Here is a 24360-nt window from a genome sequence, read left to right as displayed (position 1 = left end):
ACTTACAGTCCCTGAGAGGAGTGAACTGTCTCTAGAACCAGCTGCATGGAAGGGATAAGAGGTCTAGGACCAGAGTCCAGAGCCCCCTGCAGCTAGGTTGCCAGAGTCTGCTCAGCGCCTGCCTCTGGGGCTGCCCTTTTGCTACTCCTAGCCTCCTGGCTGCTTGCCTGCCCCCTCTCTGGTATCCTGACACCCCAGGTCTGGAAGGGATGCTTCACCTGCAGGTTCTGGAGCCCTGCCAGAAGTTTCTGGAGAAGAGAGTTGACTCAGGCTTCAGAGGAAGAGGAGAAGGTGCTGGGCTGAGGGAGTGACCTGGAGGTGGGGCCCGGTCACCCTATAGGATCATTGCTCCTCGAGGCTGGTAGGTTCACAGTCAGTCCCATCCCACTGGAGCAGTTGCTGCCAGCCAGCCAGGGAGCTGGCATCCTGGCTGGGCCTGGAGTGGAGCCAAAGGGTCGGCATGGAGAGACTGACACCTAGGGGACCACCTGGCCATCCTCACCAGGTAATAACGCCACCAAGCCTGTTGGCATCACTCAGGGCAGGGCTTGGAGCCAGGGTGCATCTAAAAGCTTGACACAGCTGAAACCAAGGTGATTCTGGTCTCTGGGGAGGGGCAGGGTCCTAGACCTAGGGTCTCTACCTAGGCAGAGACTGAAGGAGGAAGGCAGAAGGTGAGGGAATCTGTGTTTAGGGATAATGAGTGGGTGGGATGGGTGATTAACAGCCATAGAAGTAAGCCCCAGGAGACCAGAGTCCACCGTGAACGACCAGGCAGCCCCTTAGAGCCCCACCCCTTCCTTCCTCCGAAGGCTCACACACCACATCAGAGAACATGTTGGCTGTGTGTCACAGAAGGAGACCCCACCAGGTCCACAGCCTACTACTGCAGGCAGTGGAATTCCTGGATCCGGCTAGAACCCAGGAACCACCCTGTGCATCTCAGGAGATATGCCATCTCAAATCCCCACCCTCAAATTATTTTCCAGGCCCTAGAGCTATGAAGCTGCAACCAGGCCAAAGAGGCCTACAGACTGCTTGCTCTTACCCCACTGGTGCTTTCCCTCAGCCCAGACTCTTCAATCTTGGCCACAGACCCAGGCCAGAAGGACTGGCTCCTCAGGTCTCCCTTGCTGCCCCAGCCAGTGGCCATGAAGGATGCCAAGCTCACTATCCGGGGGCATTTATCTCACTTAAGAGCTGGCCAGGCTTCTGGAGCTTGGCCCTGAGATCCAGGCCTGAGTGGCAGCTAGGTAAGCAGTTCCAGCCTGATGCTTCTGAAGATTTATTTGGAGCAGGCCAGGCACCAGGGACTCCTGGAGAAGACAGAGGGGGACCCTTCTATCACAGGACACCTGCTGTCCCAGCCCATGTCAGCCTGAGATCTGGAGGACCCTTCCCAAGGCAGACATTAGTGGAAATGCCCTGATGTGGGCTAAGGGGAACTCAAGGCTGCAGGATCAGGAAGGTGGAGGGGCTGGGCTCCAATAGGAACCTGTGCCCCAGGACCCAGCTGTGGAGGTGTCCGAAGCATCCACTTTCCTCTTCGTCTCCCTGGAGAAGGCTGGACATCATTCTCTTCCACGCTTGCCTTCTCTAGGCCCGGCCCAGGGGCAAAATTGGCTCAGAGGCCCTGGGAGCCTGATTTTACCAACACACCTGGGAAGCATCTTATTTGACGGTCCTGGGACTGGCTGAATCCCCAAGGCCTTCAAGTTGGCTCCAGGGGCAGACAAGCCTCAGCAGCAGCCTCACCCCACCTCTCAACTGCTGGAAGGGGAAACTGGAGCCTGCCTTGGCAGCAGAAGTGTGGCTGGTGGGGCAGGCCGGGGCATCCAGGACTTGCTCTGGGATGGGCCAATTGTGTGGTTTGGGAGCATCATCTCAGCCTGATTCAGAAGGTTCAGGGCTGGAAGCTGTGCCTGCAGCTCTCACTCCCGGTCTCCCCAGCCTCCCATAGGCAGGTTACTGGGTGCCGGCAGGGAGAAAAGGCAGCCTGCTCATTTGTCTCTCCCAACTGAAGACCTCATTGTCATAGGTCCTCTGTACCCCGGTCTGGGGACTCCAGCGCTCCTCATTCTCCCTTGAGCAGGGCCAGCACTGAGCCATGGAGGAGGCCCTGGGGTCACCGTGCAGGGGGAGAGAGGGTGTCTAGGACTTTCAGTAAGGAGGCACTCCCAGGATGCTACAGGAATCTGGGCCAGGAGGCCTTTCAGGAGATCCTCCACAAACGTCCATTGTCAGTCTTTAGTGAATGAAGTAGTCCAGGAGGGAGGGTCTTTCAACAGGGAAGGTGAAGCCCCAGAACTCTTCAGAGAAAAGACTTCTATTAATTAACATATTAGTTGGCTCAATGACCCTATTTGTCTAAAACGCATCTATGAAATGCTAATGTTGAGATATCCACAGGGCAGAGGGGGAAATCTGCATGGTTTTACAAAGAAGCAAAGTCCTAAGAACCTTCTTATGGATTGTGAGCTTTGGTCTTGAAGGCCTGGGTTTGAATCCTAACTATGTCACTTACTTACCAGGGGATTCCCGGGTAGCTCGGTTGGTAAAGAAACTGCCTGCAGTGTAGGAGACCCAGGTTCAATTCCTGGGTCACGAAGATCCCTTGGAGAAGGAAATAGCAACCCACTCCAGTATTCTTGCCTGGAGAACCCCATGGACAGAGGAGCTTAGCGGGCTACCTACAGTCCATGGGGTCGCAAGAATCAGACATGACAGTGACAAAATCACCATGTCACTTACTATCTCTGTGACCTAGAGCAAGTCAACCTTGCTGAGTCTCAATCCTCTTATCTGTGAAATGAGAGAACTATCTTACAAACTGTCAGGAGAATAAACTGAGTTTGAACATGTAGTATGCTTAGTATAGCACCTAGAAACATAAACATAACAAGTACTTAGTAAATAGTAATAAGAACAATTGTCTAGAAACTGCTTACTTTTTTGCTAAGCATTCTACAGGCATTAACACATTCAGCCTGAAAACACTGTGTCAGGTTGATACTGTTATTAGTCCCACTACAATGAGGAAACAGAGGCACCGAGAAGTTTAGTAACTTGTCCTGGGTCACACAGCAAGTAAGCAGTTTGGATCCAGATAATCTAGCTGGACACCTGCGTTGATCACTCTGTTCTCCTACCCCAGCAATGACCAGTCATTGTAGTGACTGTCACAGCCCGTCCTCCAGATGCTGTATTAGTGACACTCTTAGAGGTGAAGAGAATGGAGTTTCACCCTAGGAAAGAGATGCTCCAGGGAATGGTGGGCTTTCTGAGGTTGAGAGGTTCTCAATGACCAGAGGGGAAAATGGGCAGCAACATCCAAATTGGGCAGGGTGGCTGGCTGGAAAGCAAGCAATTGGGATGCTTCTTAGTGGCCCCAAGTGGCTTCAGAGCAGCCCACAGGCTGTGGCCCTGAGAATCGGGGGGCCTGGGGCTGCCTCTGCCTCTCCCCAGGGTGGAGTGGGCATTGGAGCACAACTCCTCACAGGAACCAAGGTCCCAACCTGCACCTTCTCCATGGTGGATGGTGATGGAATTCGTGTGGGGAGGAAATGGAGCCAGGTGTCTAAAAAGTCACTAAATCCCTGTCAATTACAACCTCTGGCTTACGGCCTGTGGATGTCACTGCTGCCACTAATCCCCAAGAAGGGAGAAACCAGTCTACCTTGCTGGGAGGGTCACGTGTGCTCTGCCAGAGAACTGACTGGGGTGACAAAGACATTCAGCCAGAAGCCACAGGACAGGGAGGATTGAGGACCCAGGGGCACAAGCCTGATTGACTTTGCTGTGGCCCATTGTCCTTTAAGCCTCTCTGTGGGGCATGGAGAGCCTGTCCTGTGGACGCTGAGCCAGCCCTGGGCAGGGAGCACCTATGCAGGGCAGAGATGATTCCTGGCAGGAGCCAAGACTTTCAGATCACATGCACAGAAGCAGGACTGGCGGTGGGAGGATGCAGCACAGGAAAGAGCTTTGGTTTCATCACAGCGCTGTCTCCTGACCCTGCAAGCACGGTGTCACCTCTGCCTCAGATGGCAGGGTCTTATCATAAGAAACGTGTGCAGGGTGCCCAGGAAAAACTACCCAGCGGGGCCTCAGGAAGAACAAAAACCCAGTGGCCCCCTAGATCCCAGCAGTGCCAAGGACCTCAGCAGTAGGAGTTTGAGGATACCCGCCCCCACCCCCCCAAAAGGGCCCTGTCCCTGGGCAGGACTCAGCCACACCCCACCTGCCCTCTGCTTTTCTTCCTGCCACCTCCTTCTGCTCATCTTCTTGGCCCCTCGGAGCTTCTGCCCTTTCAGTTTCTTTTCCCAACTCATTGGGCTTGTCTGTGGGCTGATATAGCCTCACACTCATCTTAACTGGAACAGGAACCAGCAACCCACTCCAGTATTCTTGTCTGGAGAATTTCATGAACAGAGGAGACTGGCAGGCTAAGGTCCATGGGTCACAAACAGACACTACTGAGTGACAAACACACGTCATCTTAATACATTTTGCCCCCTGCACACGGTAACAGCCTGATGCTCTTGGAATTTCCCAATTCACACCCAAGAAAGGGTTGGTACCTGAGGCCATGAGGGAGCACTGGGCCCCTGGGACTCAGCCTCCTGGAGTCACATGCCCACTTCCTTTCCAGAGGGCTGGGGGGACACTGGGCAGCCAGGCCACATGCTTCACCAAGGGGCTGCCCTCCTGGGAGCTCTGGGGGTGGTTGACCCCAAACTGACATGTCCAGTAAGGTGGGCATCCCCTGGCCCTTCATTTCCTGCATTCTTCCCTATACTGTGCAATCCTGCCCCTGAAGGGAAGGGTTCTCTCAAATTCTACCCACTTTGAGGTCTGCCATTCTCTGACAGCCATGGCCCCAAGGGCAGTGCTAGGCAAAGGCTGTTTGGCCCTACAACGCCTGGCAGCATCAGTAAGCATCTCAGGTACTGATCAGTGGGGCTTGTGCCTGAGCAGGAGGGACTCAGAGGTCTATTTCTCTCCAGAGGGAGGCCTCTACCTGCTGGCGGCTCACCGTGAGGGTCCTGGAGGCACGGGGCCTGGGCTGGGCTGACCTGTGTGAGTAACTGTGAATTGGGCTCTGGGGAGGTGGGGTTGCCGGGTCCTATGGGAAAGGCCCAGGCAAGTGCCTAGGGGCTGGGCTGGGCCGGGCTGCCCAGAGTGGCTGCAGGGATCTTGGGAGGAACCTGGTGAGGCCCCCTGGAGAGTGATGTGAGGAATTCTCTCTCACAATGGCTCCCTTGATGTTGGCAGTGAGCGAGGCAGACCCCTATGTGGTCCTACAGCTGCCAACCGCACCTGGAACGAAGTTTAAGACCAAAACAGTTACCAACTCCAGTCATCCTGTGTGGAACGAGACCTTCACTTTCCTGATCCAGAGTCAGGTCAAGGTAAAGGTCAGGGTATCCCTGGCCACCCACCTGGGGACAGGTTGTACCGCACACATGAATGTTTTGGGGTGGAGCACACCTTTCTGTGGGGCTCAGGCAGAGACCCTGGGGAATGGGGTGTCTGTGTGCTCCAGCCTAGATGCGCTGTATGCGAGAGGATACGTGAATGACAAGGTGATGGTCCTCCCTAAGCCAGTCCATGGAGTGGAAGCATAAGAGCCCTCCTGACTGGGTTGTTTGAGGTTAAATGAGATCATGCATGGAAGACTCCCAGTAAGTGCCTGGGACCTACCGTGCCTTAGGGAACCAGCAAAGCAGGCTTGGAACTGGGATGGGGGAAACTCTTTGAAAGAATTTAATTTCTTATAAAAACAAAAATTAACAGGGGTAAGTTAAGAACTTTGCTGATTTCCTTTAACCACTTTCAGGCTTTACCTTTATTTTTATTTTGAAGTAAAAAGCGTGAAGGCATAATAATCTTTTCTTGCCCTCGGCATCAAGTGAGGGCTCAACAGTTGTGAGCCACACTATGAGTTAATAACGTGCTAAGTTGTTGTTCTCGGGTCCCTAGAACATTCTGGAGCTGACCCTCTATGATGAGGACACAGTCACGCAGGATGACGCCTGGTTCAAGGTTCTCTATGATGTCTCTGATCTCCTCCCTGGAAGGCTGCTCCGGAAGACCTTCTCCCTGCGTGCCCAGGTGGGTGGGGGTCCCTACCGGCCCCACCTCTCAGCTCCAGGCTGAGGAAGTTGCGTAGTTTCTCCTGTCTATTGAGATGCTGCCAGGCCCTTCCCAGAGATTTTCATATTTTAATAGGAAAGGAGGAGGCTTAACTTGACTATTATCAGCTGAATCACTTAATGAAGGATTCTAGTCTTCTACAGGGAAGGAAGGTTTGGGATGATGTGAAAACTTCCTCATGTACCACAAACACAGCTGGGTGTGCCCAGCTCTTCAGGGGGTGCGGGCTCATCACTCCTGCTCACCACTCTGACCCTCCCAAGGCCTGCGTGATGGTCTGTCCTCTTTCTGCAGCAGGCAAAGCCTGGGGGCGTGGAAAGCAGAGTTCTGGGGTTGGTCCCCCTTGAGAGGAAGATGAAATGGACCCTTGGCATCTTCAAGCCTCTTTAGGCTTGTGTCCCTCGTCTTCCCCTTCAGCCTTGCCAGCTGTGGGTAATCTGGGCAGGTAGCCCATTTTTCCCTAAGACTCGATTTCCTCATCTGTAAAATGGAGCTGTTGTAACACCGTGCCTCCCTTGGAGGTGGCTTGAGATGATGAGACGACACACGTACTGGAGCTGTGCCAACTCCAAAGACATGTGGGCATGTTGGCAACTGGTTCATCTTTAATTTCAGGGACCGGAGGAGCTGGACGTGGAGTTCCTGATTGAGAAAATGTGAGTGCTACCACCCAGCCCAGGGAGTGTCTCAGTACAAGGCTCTCCTGAGGAAAATATCCTTGATCCAGATCTTCCCATTGGTCTGTCCAGTACAGATGTGTTGTTCCTCATCTCCCACCCCTGCCAGTCAGGGTGAGGGGACCCTATTAGAGAAATGAAATGAGGAAGGTGGTATTTTCTCTGCCCCACTCTCCCCCTCCCTCCCCACCTTCCGCTCTTCAGAAGCATTTCCCCACACCCCGAAGAATCATATCCAGGACTCAGAGAACATTCCTTGTCACTCAAGGAGGCCCCATCTGGGTGCAGCCCGAGCTGGGAGGGGGATGTCAGCACAGGAAACATTGGCCTTTGCAAGACTGCACTCTGGATGGTTTGATTTTTCCAGGTCAGACCGCCCGGAAAACCTCATCACCAACAACGTGCTTGTGGTAACCACCTTCCCCACACCTGTGTGGGAACAGGAAGCAAGGAGGCTGAGGGAGGGACCCAAAACAGACACCAGGGTAGAGGTGGAGGGTAGGGGTTAGAGGGTGGGCCAGAAGGGGTGAGGCGAGGACAGGACTTTGCAGTAAGACTTCCTGGCCTTCCTGCTAAGTGGTCACCTGGGTTGCAGGGCTTGGAAGGGCCTCAAGGGCACTTGGAGAGAGGGGAGGCCGAGGCTCTGCTGAGAGGAGTTCTGAGGGAGCTTTCGGGGAATTTTAGGCTGATGGTGCTTAGTCATGTGTAATGAGTTCATAGTTATTAGCCCTGAAGGTGGCGACGAAGACTGGCAGGCCAGGCCAGTAGGCTCAGGCTGCGAAAATTCAGGTAATGAACCTCAGAGGGGCTTTCCAGTGTGGCGTGCTTCCAAGCTGGGAGCCCTGAGATAGAGTCAGGGGTCAACCAGCTCCTCCCCTCTCCAGAAACACAGCAAGCTCACAGAGCTGCAGTGGACAGGGATGGGTGGTGAGCAATGATGAGAAACTTTCTACTCAAAGCAAAGCTCCCAATCGGCAATACAGCCCTGACCTGGGAGCCAGGCCAGGCCCGGCCTGTGGTGAGTCAGGCCACTGGAGTTTAGAACTGAAGTGAGCACCCACCCTTGGGGTCCTACGAGTGTCTGTTTGATGGGCTAGTATTACTTTTTCAAATACCCTGAAAAGAGCCACACCTGTGGCAGCTGTCTTTCACGAGGTGTTGGAGCCCAGTGGCATGCTGTGAATGTAGCAGTTCTGCAAGAGAGGGCAGTGGGCTGTGGGCTCCAGCTGGCAGGCGTTACAGAGAGAACGCAGCAGACTCTCTTGGCAGGGCAGTCGACTGGACGGCAGTCAGGTGTTTCAGTGGCTAAAATGTTAAGGCTTTGCTTCTCTGACCCAGTCCATCATCCTGTGGACTGGCAGGTTGCATAATACTATTTGGGAGCAGTTATAATAGAATGTCTCCTCCAGGTTGAGTCTGCAGAGAAAGAGAAGAAAGGACTGGGCCTGAGGGTTGGGGGGCTTTCGGAGATGTCAGAAGTTTGGCAAATGTAGGAGGCTGGGAGGCTGGGTGGAGACGGGGCTTTCCTGGCTGCTCCGGGACCAGAGGTAGGGTGAGAGGTCTCTGCATCCGGTTCCACTTCTGGTTCTGGGTGCAGTGGATTTGGGATAGTGGGACTCCGGGGGTGAGGTTGAGGGGACCTCAGCTTCCCGTGCAGAGTGCCCTGTCCACAATGTGGTCTGCCCCAGGCCCGAGAGCTGTCGCGCCTGGATGTCCATGTCGTCAGCAAGGCTGTGGCTGCAGGTGAGACCTGCTCAGGACAAGGTCTGGCCTCTGCCTGGAATGTGGGGGGTGGACGGGGGTGGCTGGGGAACCTGCACAGCGGGAGGTTGCCCACACAGCACAAGGGCAACGGAGCTCCTCTGGGCATTAGAGTCCCGCTGAACTGGGGGAAGGCACATCACGGGAGGTGGGAGTCCCACTGGGGTTGTGGGAGAGCTCTTTCCAGAATGCTGTCTGCCATGGTCCAGCCACTCGGCCTCCCCACGTCTTGGGCAATACTGCTGGTTTCCTGGATCCTAGCTGGGGTTCTGGGTTTTTGTTTCCTTGTGCTAGTCTGCCCTCTCTCTCCCTAGACCAGGACGAGCTGGAGCTGGTGCTGAAGGGCTCTTATGAGGACACGCAGACATCTGCCCTGGGTACAGCCTCTGCCTTCTGCTTCCACTACATGGCAGCGCAAGAGGCCGAGCTGAGTGGGTGCCTGAAGGTAGGTCTTGGCTCTGGAGCTACCTGCCAACCCCAGCCTTGGGCCAGCTCTAGCTGCTGCAGGCCTCTCTCTGGCCATGCCCCTGCCAAGGTGAGGTACCTGTGGCCTTATCAGCCTCCCCCAGTTAGGCACTATGCCCTTGGCACATAGGGAGGATGGCCAAGGGCCTAGGTTGGGCATGGGGGTGTGTCATGTCAGTCTTTGTTTAAAGTCTCTAATGGCTCCTCCAACAATGCTCTTAGAATAAAATCCCATGTCTGTGTCCACAGGCCTTACATAACCTGACCCCTACACACCTCTGCTGACTCATTTTCTTCCATGTTCCCTCATTCATGATGCTCCAGCCATGATTGTCTCTTCTTGCTTTTCCAGCACCCCAAGTGCTTTCTTGTCCCCCTGTCTCTTTCCAAGGCTGCCTACTCCTCTTCTTCCTCCTCTTCCTGCTCTGTTAGATCTCAGCTCAAATGGCATCTCTCCAGAGGTCCTCTTTGATCCTCCCATCTTAAGTAGACTTCATAGAGCCCTTTGGTTACTTTGTCACATCACATTGCTTATTTCCTTTACAATACTTACTAACATCAGTTTGTTACCTGTTCTTTTGTAGATTCATGCATATGATTCAGTTAGAATAATAAATAACTCTTAGCCATTGATATACTAAAAAATATAAGCTATTATAATTATTATTAATTGAATAATAATTGAAGTATAGTTGGTTTACAATATTGTGCTAGTTTCAGGTATATAGCAAAATAATTCAGTTAGCTGTTATTTGTGTAATTATTATAACTACAATAATTATAAATATTGTAATTACTTTTTTTATTATCAGAGGGGGGCTTATATCTGTCTGGATCACTGTCTAGATACACAGTAAGGATTTGTTGAGTAAATGAATGAGTGAACAAAAGTTTTCTTCCAGAGCTCTAAAAGCAGTGGCTGGGACTCAGGCAACTCAGGTGGGCACCTCACTGTGCCCCTGAGGTCCTTGGCCATGGGGAAGGAGGTGACCGTTGATGTTCCTGCTACAAACGTAAGTGGCCTCAGCTAGATGGGAAGTGTCAGAACAAAGATGGGGGAGCCGAAGTCCCCCAGGGGATACCCACACTCCCCTCAGGGTCTAGGGCATCCTGAGTAGGGTCTCTTGCTCTGATTTCAGGCCCCAGGAGTGAAGCTGCAGCTCAAGGCTGAGAGCTGGTAAGGGCCATCCATATCTGTGGAAGACAGGGGTAGTCACAGGGGTCGGGGAGAGTGGTATAAAGAATAGTCTTGGGAGTTGGGAGCAGGGAGTTTATTCGGCAGTCATTGTGGGCTTCACCAACCAGTGGCTGAGCTATGCAGGTGCCCCCTGACCCTTGACTCCTATACCGCCCCAGCCCTGAGGAGCTGGCCGTACATCTGGGCTTTGATCTATGTGCGGAGGAAAGAGCCTTCCTGAGCAGGAGGAAGCAGGTGGTGGCCAAGGCCCTGAAGCAGGCCCTACAGCTGGATAGAGACCTGCAGGAAGATGAGGTTTGTGGGGGTAGGGGGACGTGGGTGCAGATACCTTGCACTGGCCCTAAGGGACTTCCTGACTGCTGTGCCCTCTCCAGATACTTGAGTCGCAGAGGCTGGGGGATAGGCATGTGGGGGACAGATATTGGGTGTGGGGAAGCTCTCTTTGGGGACACTCTCTTTGGGGACCTGTCCAGGGCTGAGAGCTGTTACTTGCTGGGGAGAAGCAGGTGCTGGCTCTAATCCTGAACCCTTTAGGCCCTGCCCACTAGGTCCCATCCCTGGGGGCAGGGGGCCACTCCACCCCTGTCCTTGTTAAGCCAACCTGTCTCTGTGTGCAACCCAGGTCCCTGTCGTAGGCATCATGGCCACAGGAGGAGGCGCCCGGGCCATGACCTCTCTCTACGGCCACCTGTTGGCCCTGCAGAAGCTGGGCCTTCTGGACTGTGTGACCTACTTCAGTGGCATCTCAGGCTCTACATGGTGAGGGGCCTTGGGACTTGGAAGAGCAGAGATGATCAGGCTCCAGGGGGAAACGGAGAGGACATCAATGGGACCCTTTTTGTGGGGAAGCCAAGTGGTATGGGCTGATGGATGCCAAATGGCTTTCTCAAAAGGGAGGAAATAGACAATCAGAGGTCCTGCCATGAGTCAGGCATGGCAGGACATCCTTTCCATGCTACTGAATAGGCATAGGTTGGCTGATCTGGAAAGAGCTGGCTTTGAGTTTCGGCAACACTATTTACTGACTAAGTGACTCTGAGCAACTTATTTCCTCTGATTCTCAGTTGACTCATCTCCAAAATGGGGGTAATAACAGCACATACCCGATAGGATTAGAGTGGGACAGCCCAAGTGAAGCACTTAACATATCTGACACATATCAGGAACTCCAAATTGGTAGCTCTTTTTCCTTTAATGGTTGTTACCTCATTGTATCCTCACAACACTCTCTGCGGTAGTCTCCCTTATTGTCCCTATTGTGGTTCAGTCGCTCAGTCGTGTCCGACTATTTGGACCCCATGAACTGCAGCACGCCAGGCTCCCTGTCCTTCACTATTTCCTGGAGTTTGCTCAAACTCATGTCCATTGAGTCTGTGATGACATCCAACCATCCCATCCTCTGTCATCTCCTCCTCCTCCTGCCTTCAATCTTTCCCAGCATCAGGGTCTTTTCTAATGAGTCGGCTCTTCGAGCCAGGTGGCCAAAGTATTGGAACTTTATCTTCAGCATCAGTCCTTCCAGTGAATATTCAGCGTTGATTTCCCTTAGGACTGACTGGTTTGATCTCCTCGCTGTCAAAGGGACTCTCAAGAGTCTTCTCCAGCACCACATCTTGAAGGCATCAATTCTTTGGCGCTCAGCCTTTTTTATCATGCAGCTCTCACAACCCTATTGTATAGATGAGAAAATGTAGGTCACAAGATGTTATTTTACCTAAAGGTAGCATTGCCTCCTGGTACCCCACTCTGCCTATGATGAAGTGAGACTTCTCACTGTTGGAGATTCATTCCTTTGAGTCTTATTGAAATGTGACTTTAAGGAGTAAAAGATGAGTAAACTCCTCAGAGGGGTTTAGGTGACAAGCAGTGTCTTAAAGGACTTCAGGACATATAGAAATGGGAGTAGGGCCTATAGCTGTACAGTAGCCACCAGCTACATGTGGTTGCTGATCACATGAAATGTGGCTAGTCCAAATTGAGATGCGTTATTAAATGTGCAGCAAATTTTGAAAAACAGTTTGAAAAAATATAAATTTATATTAATTTAAATATTGATTACATGCTGTAATGATAATGTTTAGATACTGAATTAAATGAAATATACTGTTAAAATTAATTTTTGGGGGTCTCTTTTTACTTTTTGAAAATGTGGTCACTAGGAAAATGTAAATTACATATGTGGCTCACACTCTATATTGAACAGTGCCAACCAAGGAGAGAAAACCCTGAGACAGCTCCCAGACAGGCAGGGTTTGGTGGCAGGAACCACAAGCTGGGAGGTCAGAGAATGGAAACTGGAGTTGCAGCAACCATGCTGAGCCTTGGTCTACTACTGTAACATTCCTTTGTTTTCTCAGGACAATGGCCCATCTGTATGGGGACCCTGAGTGGTCGCAGAAGGACCTCAAGGGACCCATCAGTCATGTCCGGGAGCACCTGGCCAAGAGTAAGCTGGAGGCCTTCTCTCCTGATTGCCTGGCGAGCTACCACCGGGAGCTGGCGCAGCGGGCTGAGCAGGGCCACACCACGACTTTCGTGGACCTGTGGGGTCTGGTGCTGGAGTTCATGCTGCACGGTCGGGTAGGACACCTGTGCGCGTGAGGTGGAGGGCGTGTGCACTGGTGGGGCGGGGTAGCCCTGCAGCTGGCTGAGGCCCGTGTGCCTTTCCTGTCGGGAAAGAAAGGCCAGTACACTGTTCAAGGATATGGGAAGAGCCATACCTCTGTACCTCAGTGTCTGCCAACTCTGGAATGCTGACTTTTTGAGTCAGGTTATTCTTCAATTAATTACCCATGAAACAGAAATTTCTGGATCTCCCAAGAGCTTGGGACCAGTTAGCGCCAAAGTCAGTTAAGCATTGTGTTTGAGTCAGTGAGATTTTTGGAACAGCTTTTTATTTATACTGTAACATGAAATGTATTCTCCTTCACTTCATGGTAGTGTTAAAAGCATAGACTGTGGAGCCATATTTCCTGGATTCTAATTCTAGGGCCTCTTACTAGCTATGTGTCCTTAGGCAAGTTACTTAACCTCTCTGTGCCTCAGTTTTCTCAAATGTACAATGAGAATGAAAATAGTACTTACCTCACAGGATTGTTCTGAGCACTGCTGGTTCCTTGGCACAGGGTAAGCATCAAGTGTCAGCAAATTTATTTCTTTACTGTGATCCTAACACCATTAAGACAAAACTGAGCATATAAATTTTTTTTATATCTTACTTCTTTAAAAAAAGAAAAAAAAAAAGCTTAGTAAGTCAACTTCTGGATCTTACATTAACTGATACAATGATGAAAATCAGGATTGTTTTCTTTTTTTTTTTTTCACAAAAAAATTGTGAAATTGTTTTTTGTTGTTTTACCCCTTATAGTTCCTCTTAAAGCTTTTGAAGTGACTAAAACACAAAAAGTATTTTAATATGTGTAACAAAAAAGTACTATCAAATATACTAGCAGAGGAAAGATTCTTACCTTTCTTATCTTTGGATATCAGGCATTTGACCAAAAATGATTATCATGTAAAGGACCAAAAAGTGAATTTGTTTTAAATTTTTTCTTTAAATTTTGTTCTTGTTGGCAAGCAAAATGCTATTTGGAAATTACCAACCATTCTTATTTTTTATTAGGTAAAAATATTTATTATAAAATCCTAATAAGTGTTTTTTACAATAATTTTCAGACCTAAGAAAATACATAAAGCATAAAGAATAATATAAGGAATATGCAGGATCTCACTAATCAGCCTAAGACATGAAATGTTACAGAAAGAGCCAAAGCTCCCTGTCCCCCTCTAGCCCCATTTTCCTCCAACCCCCAGAGTTAACCACCATCCCGAATTTATTATCACATACATATCTGTAACCTGTATACTTTATATTATACATAACATAATATCTTACAAACCTTTCTACTTTCTTAGATCCACCTTTATTACATATACTTTTATTAAAATATATATATCCTTAAGGAAAATGTAATATTAATTGCACAATGGTTTTATACAAGTCTCCTTGTGCCCATGTGTTCAAGATTCTCTAAGCCTTGAAGATACATACCCAGTAGTGGAATTGTTAGGCCATTGGGTAGTGTATCTTCAACTTTTCTAAGCTATTGCCAAATTGTTCTCCAAAAGGGTTGTGTTAATTCACACTCTCACTACCAGTGTATTATAGTTTCTTTTTCTCTACATGCTCTTCTCACTTTTAAATGTTTGTCCATTTTATGGGCGTGAAAGGAAATTTTATTGTACCTTTCCATTTCTTTGATTTTTAATGAGGCAACATTTTCAAGTATATTTGTCATTGGGGCTTACTCTTACATTGATTATCTACTCAAATCCTTTTCTAGTTAATTCACCTTTTAAACATTATATTATAGGAATTCCTTATAAATTCAGGATATTAATCATTACCAGTTCTAATAGACTTTGATGCATGGTTTCAATATAGTCCAATGTATCATTCTTTTCCTTTATGGTTTGTACTTTTAGAGTTTCCTTGAGAAATCTTTTCCTCCCCTAAAGTTATGAAATATCTTTATGTATATTCTTACATGAGATTTATATCTTTATTTTTCACAGTTAGGGCTTTAATCTACCCAGAATTTATCTTCAGGTATTATGTGAGTAGGAATTCAATTTTATTTTTTTCCACATGGATAGCAGACTTCCCCAATATCACTTATTATCCTCAATGATCTACATTGCTACTTCTGTCATGTGTCAGCATGAATCTACAGTAACTCATACATTCGTGGGACTTTTCCTGACCACTTTATTCCATTCTAATGGGGCTCGATCTTGATCCTGGTGCCCATCCTGCACTGGTTTAGTAACTACCTTTGTGATTAATCTCAGTTTCTGATTGGGCAAATTTATCCCCACCTTGGATCTCAGAATTATCTTGGCTACTTTTGGTGCTTTGCCCTTCTACATACATAATAGAATCAGCCAACCCAGTCTCATGATATATATTGTTGGGATTTTTGTTGAAATTGCACGGAATTTATAAAATCAACATAATTACTTGAAACATTTTTATTTTATTACTATATCCTATGTATTCTTTGGCTCTACTGTTTAAGTTCATGTTTGGTTTTGAGGGTGCAGTGTTTTATTAACTGACTTTTCTGCCTGGTGGCAACAATTAATTATTATAGGTAGGGAAAGCTTGTTTTAACAGCTCACTTTTTGAGGTACTAGAAAGTGCATTTTGATCCTAGGCTATAAAGAAGACATATTTAATTACCATTTGATCCTCCAGTAATGACTTAATGCATGGTGTTATGTAGTTTGTAGTCATTTTTAAAAGGACAAACTTAATTGGTCTTTATTATTGCTCACAAGAATAAAAATGCTTGTGGTATTATTGAATGACAGCGCATCCCTTAGAATAAGCACCCGTGCAGTTTTAAAAATCTTGTCCCAATATGAATGTTTTTCAAATATTTTCTTTTTTTCCTTAGTCATCATGCTTTAGCTCTTAAAGCTCACCTTGATTGTGTGCTTTTTAAAATAATTCTTTTTTTATTATTTTATTTATTTTTATTTGTGACTGCACTGGGTCTTCATTGCTTTGTGTGGGCTTTCTCTAGGTGTGGCGAGGGGGGCCACTCTTTGTTGCAAGGTACAGGCTTCTCCTTGCAGTGGCTTCTCTTATTGAGGAGCACATGCTCTAGATGTGGGGGCTTCAGTAGTTGAGGTACACAGGTTCAGTAATTACGGCCCCAGAGCTCATGGGCTTCAGTCAGAGGGCTGTGGGGATAGGGAAGCACATGGGGTGTGCTGAGGCTTTGTCATCGGTGCAAGAGCAGGACTGCTCGTTGATTGGGCTGGGCTAGATACACACCTGGCTGATCATCAGAATCACCTGGGAAGATTTACAAAAGCCAAATTCCTAAGTGGCTTCTGCTGATTCTCAGAAGAGACCCAGTTATCTGTATTTCTCACACATTTTGAGTAAATCTGATGATAGAGGTTGATACAGCAGGGTGGGAACCTCTTAGGTCTAGCTGCTGAGTGGGACAACCTTCAGCCTTACAGCTCTGAGAGCCGAGAGAGATGGTGCATTCATGGTACACGTACCAATCCACAAGAAACAGCCCAGGGCCTGTGGCGGCAGGATCCTTCCCCAGGTGGGGCTCCAGGCAGCCACCACCAATACCCTTGCCGAGGCTTGAGATGAGCCATATTTGCATCATGGTCCAGGATAGAAGGAGACCCTTCTGTTCCACTAGAATTCAGTGAGGCTCATTGGAGGCTTCCCCAAAAGGCAAGCCACAATCCTTGCCAGAGTTCTATTGGAGGGAAAACTGGAAATAGAAGGCAAGGATAAAGAGTGGGGTACAGCTTATACTGTGCAAAACAGGGACAGAGGAGATGAGGGGAGGGGAGGATGTCAGGAGAGTGTTTGGGAGGTGCTAAAGGTTGAACTGTGTCCAGGTTTACCTAGAAGGGACAGCCCCTGGCAAAGCTAACAATGCACACTGAAGGGGGATTACTGAGTCCTTTCCAGAAAGCTCTGTGTGTGTGGCGGGGGTGTGTGTGGGGGTGAGAGACAGAGGATCCACGGCCCCTCCACCCTTTAACTCATGAAGATGGGCCACTGGCACCATAGGATGCAGGGGTGGCTGTCACTGTTGGCACTGTGGTCCATGTGAACGGCAGCCTGCAGATATGCAGCTCACAACCTGCAAGGCCCTACATGGCAACCCTGCATGTGGGGCTGGTCAAACACAGGGGCAGGAGTGGGAATTGCATCATGTGCCCACCCATGCCACCCAGACCCCCAGGCTCTTCCCCCCAGCCTGTACCCCCACCCTGTCACCAGGGTACTCCCAACCTCACTTTGGCCCTCATGCCTGCATCCCAGGTGGTGGATCAGAAGCTGTCAGGACAGAGAGCTGCGCTGGAGCAGGGCCAGAACCCTCTGCCTCTCTTCTTGAGCCTGAGTGTCAAACAGAACGATCTGCAGACACTGGACTTCAAGGGTACCATTCTCAGTCCTGTTCATTGCGTACACACACACACACACACACACACACACACTACTGGGGCCATAGCAGTCCAGGTATCTGGGGGATTTACACACACACACACACACACACACACACACTACTGGGGCCATAGCAGTCCAGGTATCTGGGGGATTTACACACACACACACACACACACACACTCATGATGCACAGGTGGCCCACCTCCTGGAAGGACGGTGGTGTGGATGGGCTGATGGGCCAGGCAGCAGGGCTCTCCGTCTGGGGCAAGGGCTGTGGTGGTTGAGGATGTAGACAAAAGGCTGAGTGGGGAAGGGGTCAGCGCAAGAGTCAGTCAGGCCGGCAGGAGGCTGAGACCTACTGGGGGGTTGTGTCTTTGGCCCTTGTCAGATCTACCCCTCCTCCCAAGCTGACTGTCCTCTCATTCCTGCCTCTCCCTCCTGCCCCCTCAGAGTGGGTCGAGTTCTCCCCCTACGAGGTCGGGTTCCTGAAGTATGGAGCCTTTGTCCCTCCTGAGCTCTTCGGCTCTGAGTTCTTCATGGGGCGGCTGATGAAGAGGCTCCCTGAGTCCCGGATCTGCTTTCTGGAAGGTGAGGGGTTGTCACTCTGAAGGCCCCGGATGTCCCTTGGCCAGGCCTCTCTGATCGTGACCCCTGTGCCCAGTCCCGGGCAGAGCCCCTAGTGAGGGCGGATATTGGGTTGTGGGGAAGGGCCTTGTGGGGGCAGCCTGCTCCCCCTCTCCTCCATCCATACTCAAGCGTGGGGACCACTGGGGGGCAGAGTGCTGAGGCTGACTCTCTTGGGGGGTTGGCCTGCAGGTATCTGGAGCAACATTTTCTCCCTGAACTTGCTGGACGCCTGGTACGACTTCACCAGCTCTGGTGACACCTGGAGGCAGCACATCCGGGACAAGATCAGGGACCTGGGTAAGGAGCCTGGAGTGAGACTGCTTCCCCTTCTGATGCTGCAGGGTCGGGATGGGAGCACAGTCGGGATCAGGCAGGGCCAGGCATTTCCAAGCCCCTCACTGGACCAATATCTGTTTCTCTAGACTCAGAGGTGCCCCCTGCCTCCTCGGGAAACTCCTCATGGCCAGAGACCTTGTGGATGCAGCCTGGAACAGCACTGGCCCAGATGTTTAAAGGCTTCTTGACCAGCCGACCACTCTATCAGCACAGCTCCAACTTCCTCCGGGGCCTCCAGATGCATAAGGACTATTGTGCCCAGAAAGCCTTCACCACCTGGGCAGGTAAGGGCCAATGCCATGTGTCTCCAGGTAACAAGGTTTGGCTCCTGGGTGGAGATGGACATGGCTGGGGCTGCCAGAGATCTTGGGGAGGTCCCAGCATCCACCTCTGGGGTGTGGCTTAGAGAAGGTCTTACCAAAGGCTCGGAATGACATGCATTCAGGGACTGACACAGAGGTAAGAAGGAGATGTGGAGGCAAATGCAGGATGAAGTGGGAGAGTGGTTGGTCTGTATCTGAGTGGCTGCCCCTGACTATTGCTGCCTCCCGCATCAGACTGCCAGTCAGACTCCTCTCCCAACCAGCTGACCCCGCAGGAGCCTCAGCTCTGCCTGGTGGATGCTGGCTACTTCATCAACACCAGCTGTCCTGCCATGTTCCGGCCAGGCCGCAGGCTGGACCTCATAATCTCCTTCGACTACTCTCTATCCTCGCCCTTTGAGGTACTGCTGGTTGTCCCATGGGAAACCCAGACCCTCTCTCCAGCCAGGCCACACTCCAGGGGAGAGCAAAGGGCCACTGACCCAGACTTTCTATGTTGCCAAGGAGAGGGAGAAGTGACAGGCTCTGACTCACAGGCTCCTGCCAGGGTTGGGAAGGGCTGCGGAGGAGTTGGGGCTCTGGGCTCCCAGGAAAGGTAGACAGGGGGTGTGGGTGGGAGGAAGCTCATCATGCCCGCCCCAAGAGGAAGTGCTGGACGGAGGTGAGAGGAAAGCCTGGCCTGTCTGCATCCATCCCCCTGGGGCCTCCCTGGGGACTCTGGGGAAAGGGATGGGTAGGGCCAAGAGACAGAAGTGGGTCCTTTACGGGGGCTTACTTGAGGCTCTGAGAGTGAATAAGCCAGAACAGCAATCCCAAATGGGGATGGGGGTGCTAGGACTGTACCCCACCTAAATATTCTAGTCAAACAATACTGCAGACCGCCTGGATCCTTCGCCTCCCTCTGAGGCACCACTTAGCTTGACTGGGCCACGAGGAGGACAAAACCAGGTTGCCCTGAGCAGTCCGTTTGGGCTGGAGCTGTACTAGCATTTTCTAGAGTGCTGACATAGGATGACCCGGAAGTAGTCGGTGCTCTCTCTGGGTCCCCCCGCCCCACCAGGTGCTGCAGCAGACGGAGCTGGACTTCCGGGCCCGGGGGCTGCCGTTCCCCCGCGTGGAGCCCAGCCCCAAGGACCGACGCCAGCCCCGGGAGTGCCATCTCTTCTCAGACCCCGCCTGCCCCGACGCGCCTGTCGTGCTGCACTTCCCACTGGTCAACGCCTCCTTCAAGGACCACTCAGCCCCCGGTGAGGCAGCCCCACCTCCCCTTACTAAGAGCCTGGCAGTCTGCTCCGCACAGGCACTGAGCTGGGCTCTCCCGTGCCCCTGTGGCCAGCAGAGGGAGGAGAGTCTTAAGCTTGTCCGACCCAGCGTGGGACATGGCAGAACCCTGGCCTGTGGCGCATGCCCAGATCCCTGCAAAGTCACTGGGCTGCGCGTCTTTGTCATGACCCCAGGCTCCGCTGGCCTCCCCTAGCCTGATGCCGCTCACTACACCTGGGCTCTGCTCCCTACTCTGTGGGCCGGGGGGGAGGGGCGGGAGCGGAAAGTGGGAATCCCCACACTGTCACCTCCATAATTGCTACCAGTTGAAGGATTTTCTAATGGCTCCCCAGGTTGGACAGCTAGGAGAGAGAGACCCCAGTCCCCTCTCTCTTAGATTCCCCTAAGCCTGCCTGGGCTCACAGTTGGCCTCTCTATCATTCTGCTGCAGCCCATTCTGGGGTCCTTTCTGAGGGAACTGGGTCTCTACTCCAGGGTGCCTGAAATCTGAACTCTCATCACATTCCCTCTAACCCTTGCCTCCCACCAACTGGTCAGAGTTTTATGACCTTTTGATGGGAATGTCAAATTCTGCCTTTGTACATATTTTTGGCTTTCTATTAACAGTTCCCGCCATAATTCTGAAACTTCCAGCTTTACTCTTTTTAAAAAACATTTTCTATTTATTTGGCTGTGCCAGATCTCAGTTATGGCTTGTGGAATCTAGTTCTCTGACCAGGGATTAAACCTGTGCCCTCTGCATTAGGAGCAAGGAATCTTAGCCACTGGAAGCCAAGGAAGTTCCCCAGCTTTACTCTTTTCGTTTTGTTTTTTATAATTTTTATTTATTTTTGACTGTCCTGGGTCTGCATTGCTGCACAGGCTTTTCTCTAGTTGTGGCCAACAGGAGCTGCTACTCTCTAGTTGCAGTGCTCAGGCCTCTCATTGCAGTGGTTTCTTTTGTTTTGAAGCATGGGCCTTTCAGTAGTTGTGGTACATGGGCTTAGTTACTCAAAAGCATGTGGAATCTTCCCTGACCCGGAATCAAACCCATGTCCACTACATTAGCAGGCAGATTCTTTACCACTGAGCCAAGAGGGAAGCCCCAGCTTTACTCTTAATGTGCTCAGTCTGTATCTTGGAATTCTCTTTCTTTCTCAACAAAGACTGTTTCTTGCAAAGCAAAAACTCTTTGGTTTTCAGATGTTTGTTTCCATCATGAATTCTAAGAAACCATTCACTAACCTAATGGACTTTATCTGCTGCTTCCACCTTATCCCTGAGGCTGAGATGGGTATCAGGAGGTGGAAGACATGCAACGCTGCGAGGAAGTATGGGGAGCAGCGCACGCTTCATATCTCCACATAGCGTCCTGCCAGTCACAGTTAGAGTTCTGGGCAGAGGACACAGGGCTGGGAGGAAAGCATGGAGCCCCTTCAGTGGGAAGCAGCTCAGCCCTGTGCCCAGCCGCCAGGAACAGTCCTGCCAGCTGTGGAGGCCCCAGTGCCCCGGGCCCTGTGCCTAACCCCCTCCCATCCCCGGGCAGGTGTCCAGCGTGGCCCCGCAGAACTCTCGGCCGGCCAGATAGATCTCACTGGAGTCTCCTCACCCTATTCCATGTTCAACATGACCTACAAGGAGGAAGACTTCGACCGCCTGGTGCAGCTCTGTGACTACAATGTACGGAGCAGCCAGGACACCATCCTGCAGGCCTTGAGGACCGTTCTGAAGAACCGGGCCCCAGAGGCCAGGCCTCCAAGGGTGCAGACTTGAGACTTCTCAGGGGCCCCGGGTTTTGAGGGCCTCACTGACCCCTCCAGGGGCCAGGGGCTCAGCCCACCTACAGTGGGCACAGCCCTTGTGGGGCTGAAGTTCCCGGGCTCTCTCGGGCCTGCGTCCCACCCAGAGTTCTCCCTCACCTTTAAAGCTGGTTTGAGAGGACCTGAAAACAAACTCCTCACCAGGCCAGTGTGAAAACAGCTGGTCCAACCAGACATTCACATGCAGTCCTTCTCATGCCTGAAGAGCATGAATTTGCAGTGTAAGCTGGAGGTACCAGACGGGCAGGGCAAGGGCCTGCCTGAGAGGTGGCTCTAGGTATCAGGAGTCACAGTCCATCCTGACAGGCTTCTCTTACTGCCTTTGTTCCTCCTCCTCCTCAGTTTCTGCTATTTCAAAGCACCATTATTGAGATACGATCCACATGCCATATAATTCATTCGTCTGAAGTATGCATGCAATGGCTTTTACTATATACTAGATTGACCAAAAAGTTCATTCAAATTTTTCTATAACATCTTATGGAAAACCCCAAACATTTTGGCCACCCCAATATTAAGAAACTGCAATCAATTTGAGAACATTTTCGTTAACCCCAAAGAAACCCATTACCCCTTAACTGTCAACCTCAAACCACCCCCACTCTAGCCCTAGGCAACCCCTAATCTGTTCTCTGTTTCTTTAGATTTGCTTAAACACTTCATGTAAGTGGAATCATACAGTATGTGTGGAATCGTACAATATAATGGAATCATACAATATGAATCATACAGTCACACATATGTGGCCTTTTGTGTCAATTTTCTTTCAGCATAATATTTTCAAGATTTGTCCATGTTGTAGCAGGTGTCAGAACTTCATCCCTTTTGCGGTTGTATAATACTCCATTGTGTAGGTATACCACACTTTATTCATGGGTTGATGGACATTTGGATTGCTTCTTCTTTTTTTGGTTATTATAAATAATGCTGCCATGAACACTCATATACAGATTTTTTGTGTGGACAATGTTTTTAATTCTCCTGCATATATACCTAGGAGTGAAATTGGGTCATATGGTAATTTTCTGCTTAATCTTTTGAGGAACTGCCAGACCATTTTCCAAAGTAGCTGCACCATTTTGCATTCCTGTCAGCATTGTATGAGGGTTCTGCTTTCTCCACACCTTTGCCAACTCTTGTCATTGTCTGTCTTTTATTTATTATTATAACTATCTTGGTGAGTGTCAAGTGGTATCTTGTATGCATTTTTGTAATGTCGATGTTAAGAAGTTTTTCACATACTTTTTGGCCTTTTGTATATCTTCTTTAGAGAAGTATCTATTTGGATCTATTTTCCTATTTTAATTGGATTATTTGTCTCTTTGTTGGACTGGAAAAATTCTTTATGTGTTCTCTCATTTGATGTAGGATTTGCAAAGTTTTTCTCCCAGTCCGGGGGCTGTCTTTTCACTTTCTTGAAGCTATCCTCTGAAGCACAGCAGGTTTGGATTTTGGTGATTCCCAGTTTATCTTTATTTTCTTTTACTGCTTGTGCTTTTGGTGTCATATTTAAAAAGCCATTGCCTAATCCAAGGTCATGAAGATTTACATCTATGTTTTCTTCTAATGGTTTTATAGTTTTAGGGTTAGGTCTTTGATCCATTTTGAGTTAATATTTGTATATGTGTGAAGTAGTAGTTCAATTTCCATTCCTTTGCATATCCAGTGGAAATCCAATTCTTCCAAAACCATTTGTTGGAAAGGCTGTTGTTTTCCCATTGTATTGTCTTGACACCTTTGTTGAAAATAAATTAGCTATAAATGTGACGGTCTATTTCTGGATTCTGATTTTATTTCATGGATCTGTTTGTCTGTCTTTATGCTGATATCGTACTGCCTTGATTACCATAGTTTTGTAGCAAGTCTTTTATGAGTCCTATAACTTGGTTCTTCCTTTTCAAGATTGTCCTGGTTATTCAGGGTCCCTTGAATTTCCATATGAATATTAGGATTAGCTTGTCAATTTGTGCAAAGCAAATGGCTGACATTTTAATGGAAGGGAAGGAGACTGCTTTTACAGAGAAGAAAAGGAAAGTGGGAAGTCTTGAGTAAACAGAGTCCATGACTTTTCATTGGCTAAGTCTTTTCCAGAAAAGAGTCTTTCTTCTTCCTGTTGGGCTCTGCCATTACTGGAGAGTCTGAAAGCTCCCTTGTCTGGCCTCCTGACTCTGAGGTTTCTGTTTATCAATATTTTACACTGTAAATCACCTCACACAAGCCCAAATCCTACAATAAAGCCCTCCTACTTCCCACTTACTGAGACACTCCATGGTTCCCCATAGAGCGTGATCTCATTGGTTGCAAGAAGTACCAATAAACTCAAATATGTTCAACTACAGTGGTGTTCCTGGGGGTCTTTGGTTGGTGGGCATCTACCAGAGTTAAGCAACTTGCTCAGATCACTAAACTCAGAAGTGGCAAAGCCAGAGCTGAAACTCAGGGCTTTAAAATCAGTGCCAGGCTCATAACAGCCACACCATCCTGCATCTTTAGGCACTTATTTTGGAACTTTCTCTGTTGTATTGTGAAGAATTAACTTGGCCTAAATGGATGTGAGAGTTGGACCATAAAGAAGGCTGAGCGCTGAAGGATTGATGCTTTCAAACTGTGGTGCTAGAGAAGACTCTTGAGAATCCCTTGGACAGCAAGGAAATCAAACAAGTCAAGCCTAAAAGAAATCAGCCCTGAACATTCATTGGAAAGACTGAAGCTGAAGCTCCAATACTTTGGCCACCTGCTGCGAAGA

At 49.7% G+C, this 24360-nt stretch overlaps 1 protein-coding gene across 2 annotated transcripts; it reads left to right on the top strand.

The window, feature by feature from the left end:
• Nucleotides 1-382: 382 nt before the first annotated feature.
• On the top strand, nucleotides 383-23952 carry PLA2G4D (phospholipase A2 group IVD). 2 transcript variants are annotated; one of them, XM_043472922.1, is made up of 20 exons: nucleotides 383-505; nucleotides 5004-5076; nucleotides 5272-5408; nucleotides 5980-6111; nucleotides 6769-6809; nucleotides 7198-7240; nucleotides 8519-8573; nucleotides 8906-9036; nucleotides 9959-10069; nucleotides 10196-10233; nucleotides 10413-10548; nucleotides 10877-11013; nucleotides 12612-12834; nucleotides 17120-17237; nucleotides 17696-17833; nucleotides 18062-18169; nucleotides 18295-18492; nucleotides 18766-18932; nucleotides 19592-19778; nucleotides 21341-23952. In XM_043472922.1, exons 1-20 carry the CDS (start codon nucleotides 461-463, stop codon nucleotides 21565-21567), a joined length of 2445 nt encoding a protein of 814 aa, XP_043328857.1. In that variant the 5' UTR covers nucleotides 383-460; the 3' UTR covers nucleotides 21568-23952. The 2 variants fall into 2 exon arrangements, with proteins under 2 accessions (XP_043328857.1, XP_043328858.1); XM_043472923.1 differs by lacking the exon at nucleotides 21341-23952 and having other exon boundaries at nucleotides 18795-18932; nucleotides 19592-19724.
• Nucleotides 23953-24360: the final 408 nt, after the last annotated feature.

This window comes from Cervus canadensis, chromosome 6 (genome assembly GCF_019320065.1).
Source record: "Cervus canadensis isolate Bull #8, Minnesota chromosome 6, ASM1932006v1, whole genome shotgun sequence".
NCBI lineage: Eukaryota > Metazoa > Chordata > Mammalia > Artiodactyla > Cervidae > Cervus > Cervus canadensis.
This window is presented reverse-complemented; position numbering and strand designations above follow the sequence as displayed.

Excerpts from the sequence above, each read along its gene's own strand:
- PLA2G4D (XM_043472922.1), top strand. The coding sequence starts at position 461 with ATGGAGAGACTGACACCTAGGGGACCACCTGGCCATCCTCACCAG. Across the intron at positions 5,409-5,979 it reads TGATCCAGAGTCAGGTCAAG|AACATTCTGGAGCTGACCCT; the intron begins GTAAAGGTCAGG and ends TCGGGTCCCTAG. Across the intron at positions 18,170-18,294 it reads GGACAAGATCAGGGACCTGG|ACTCAGAGGTGCCCCCTGCC; the intron begins GTAAGGAGCCTG and ends CTGTTTCTCTAG.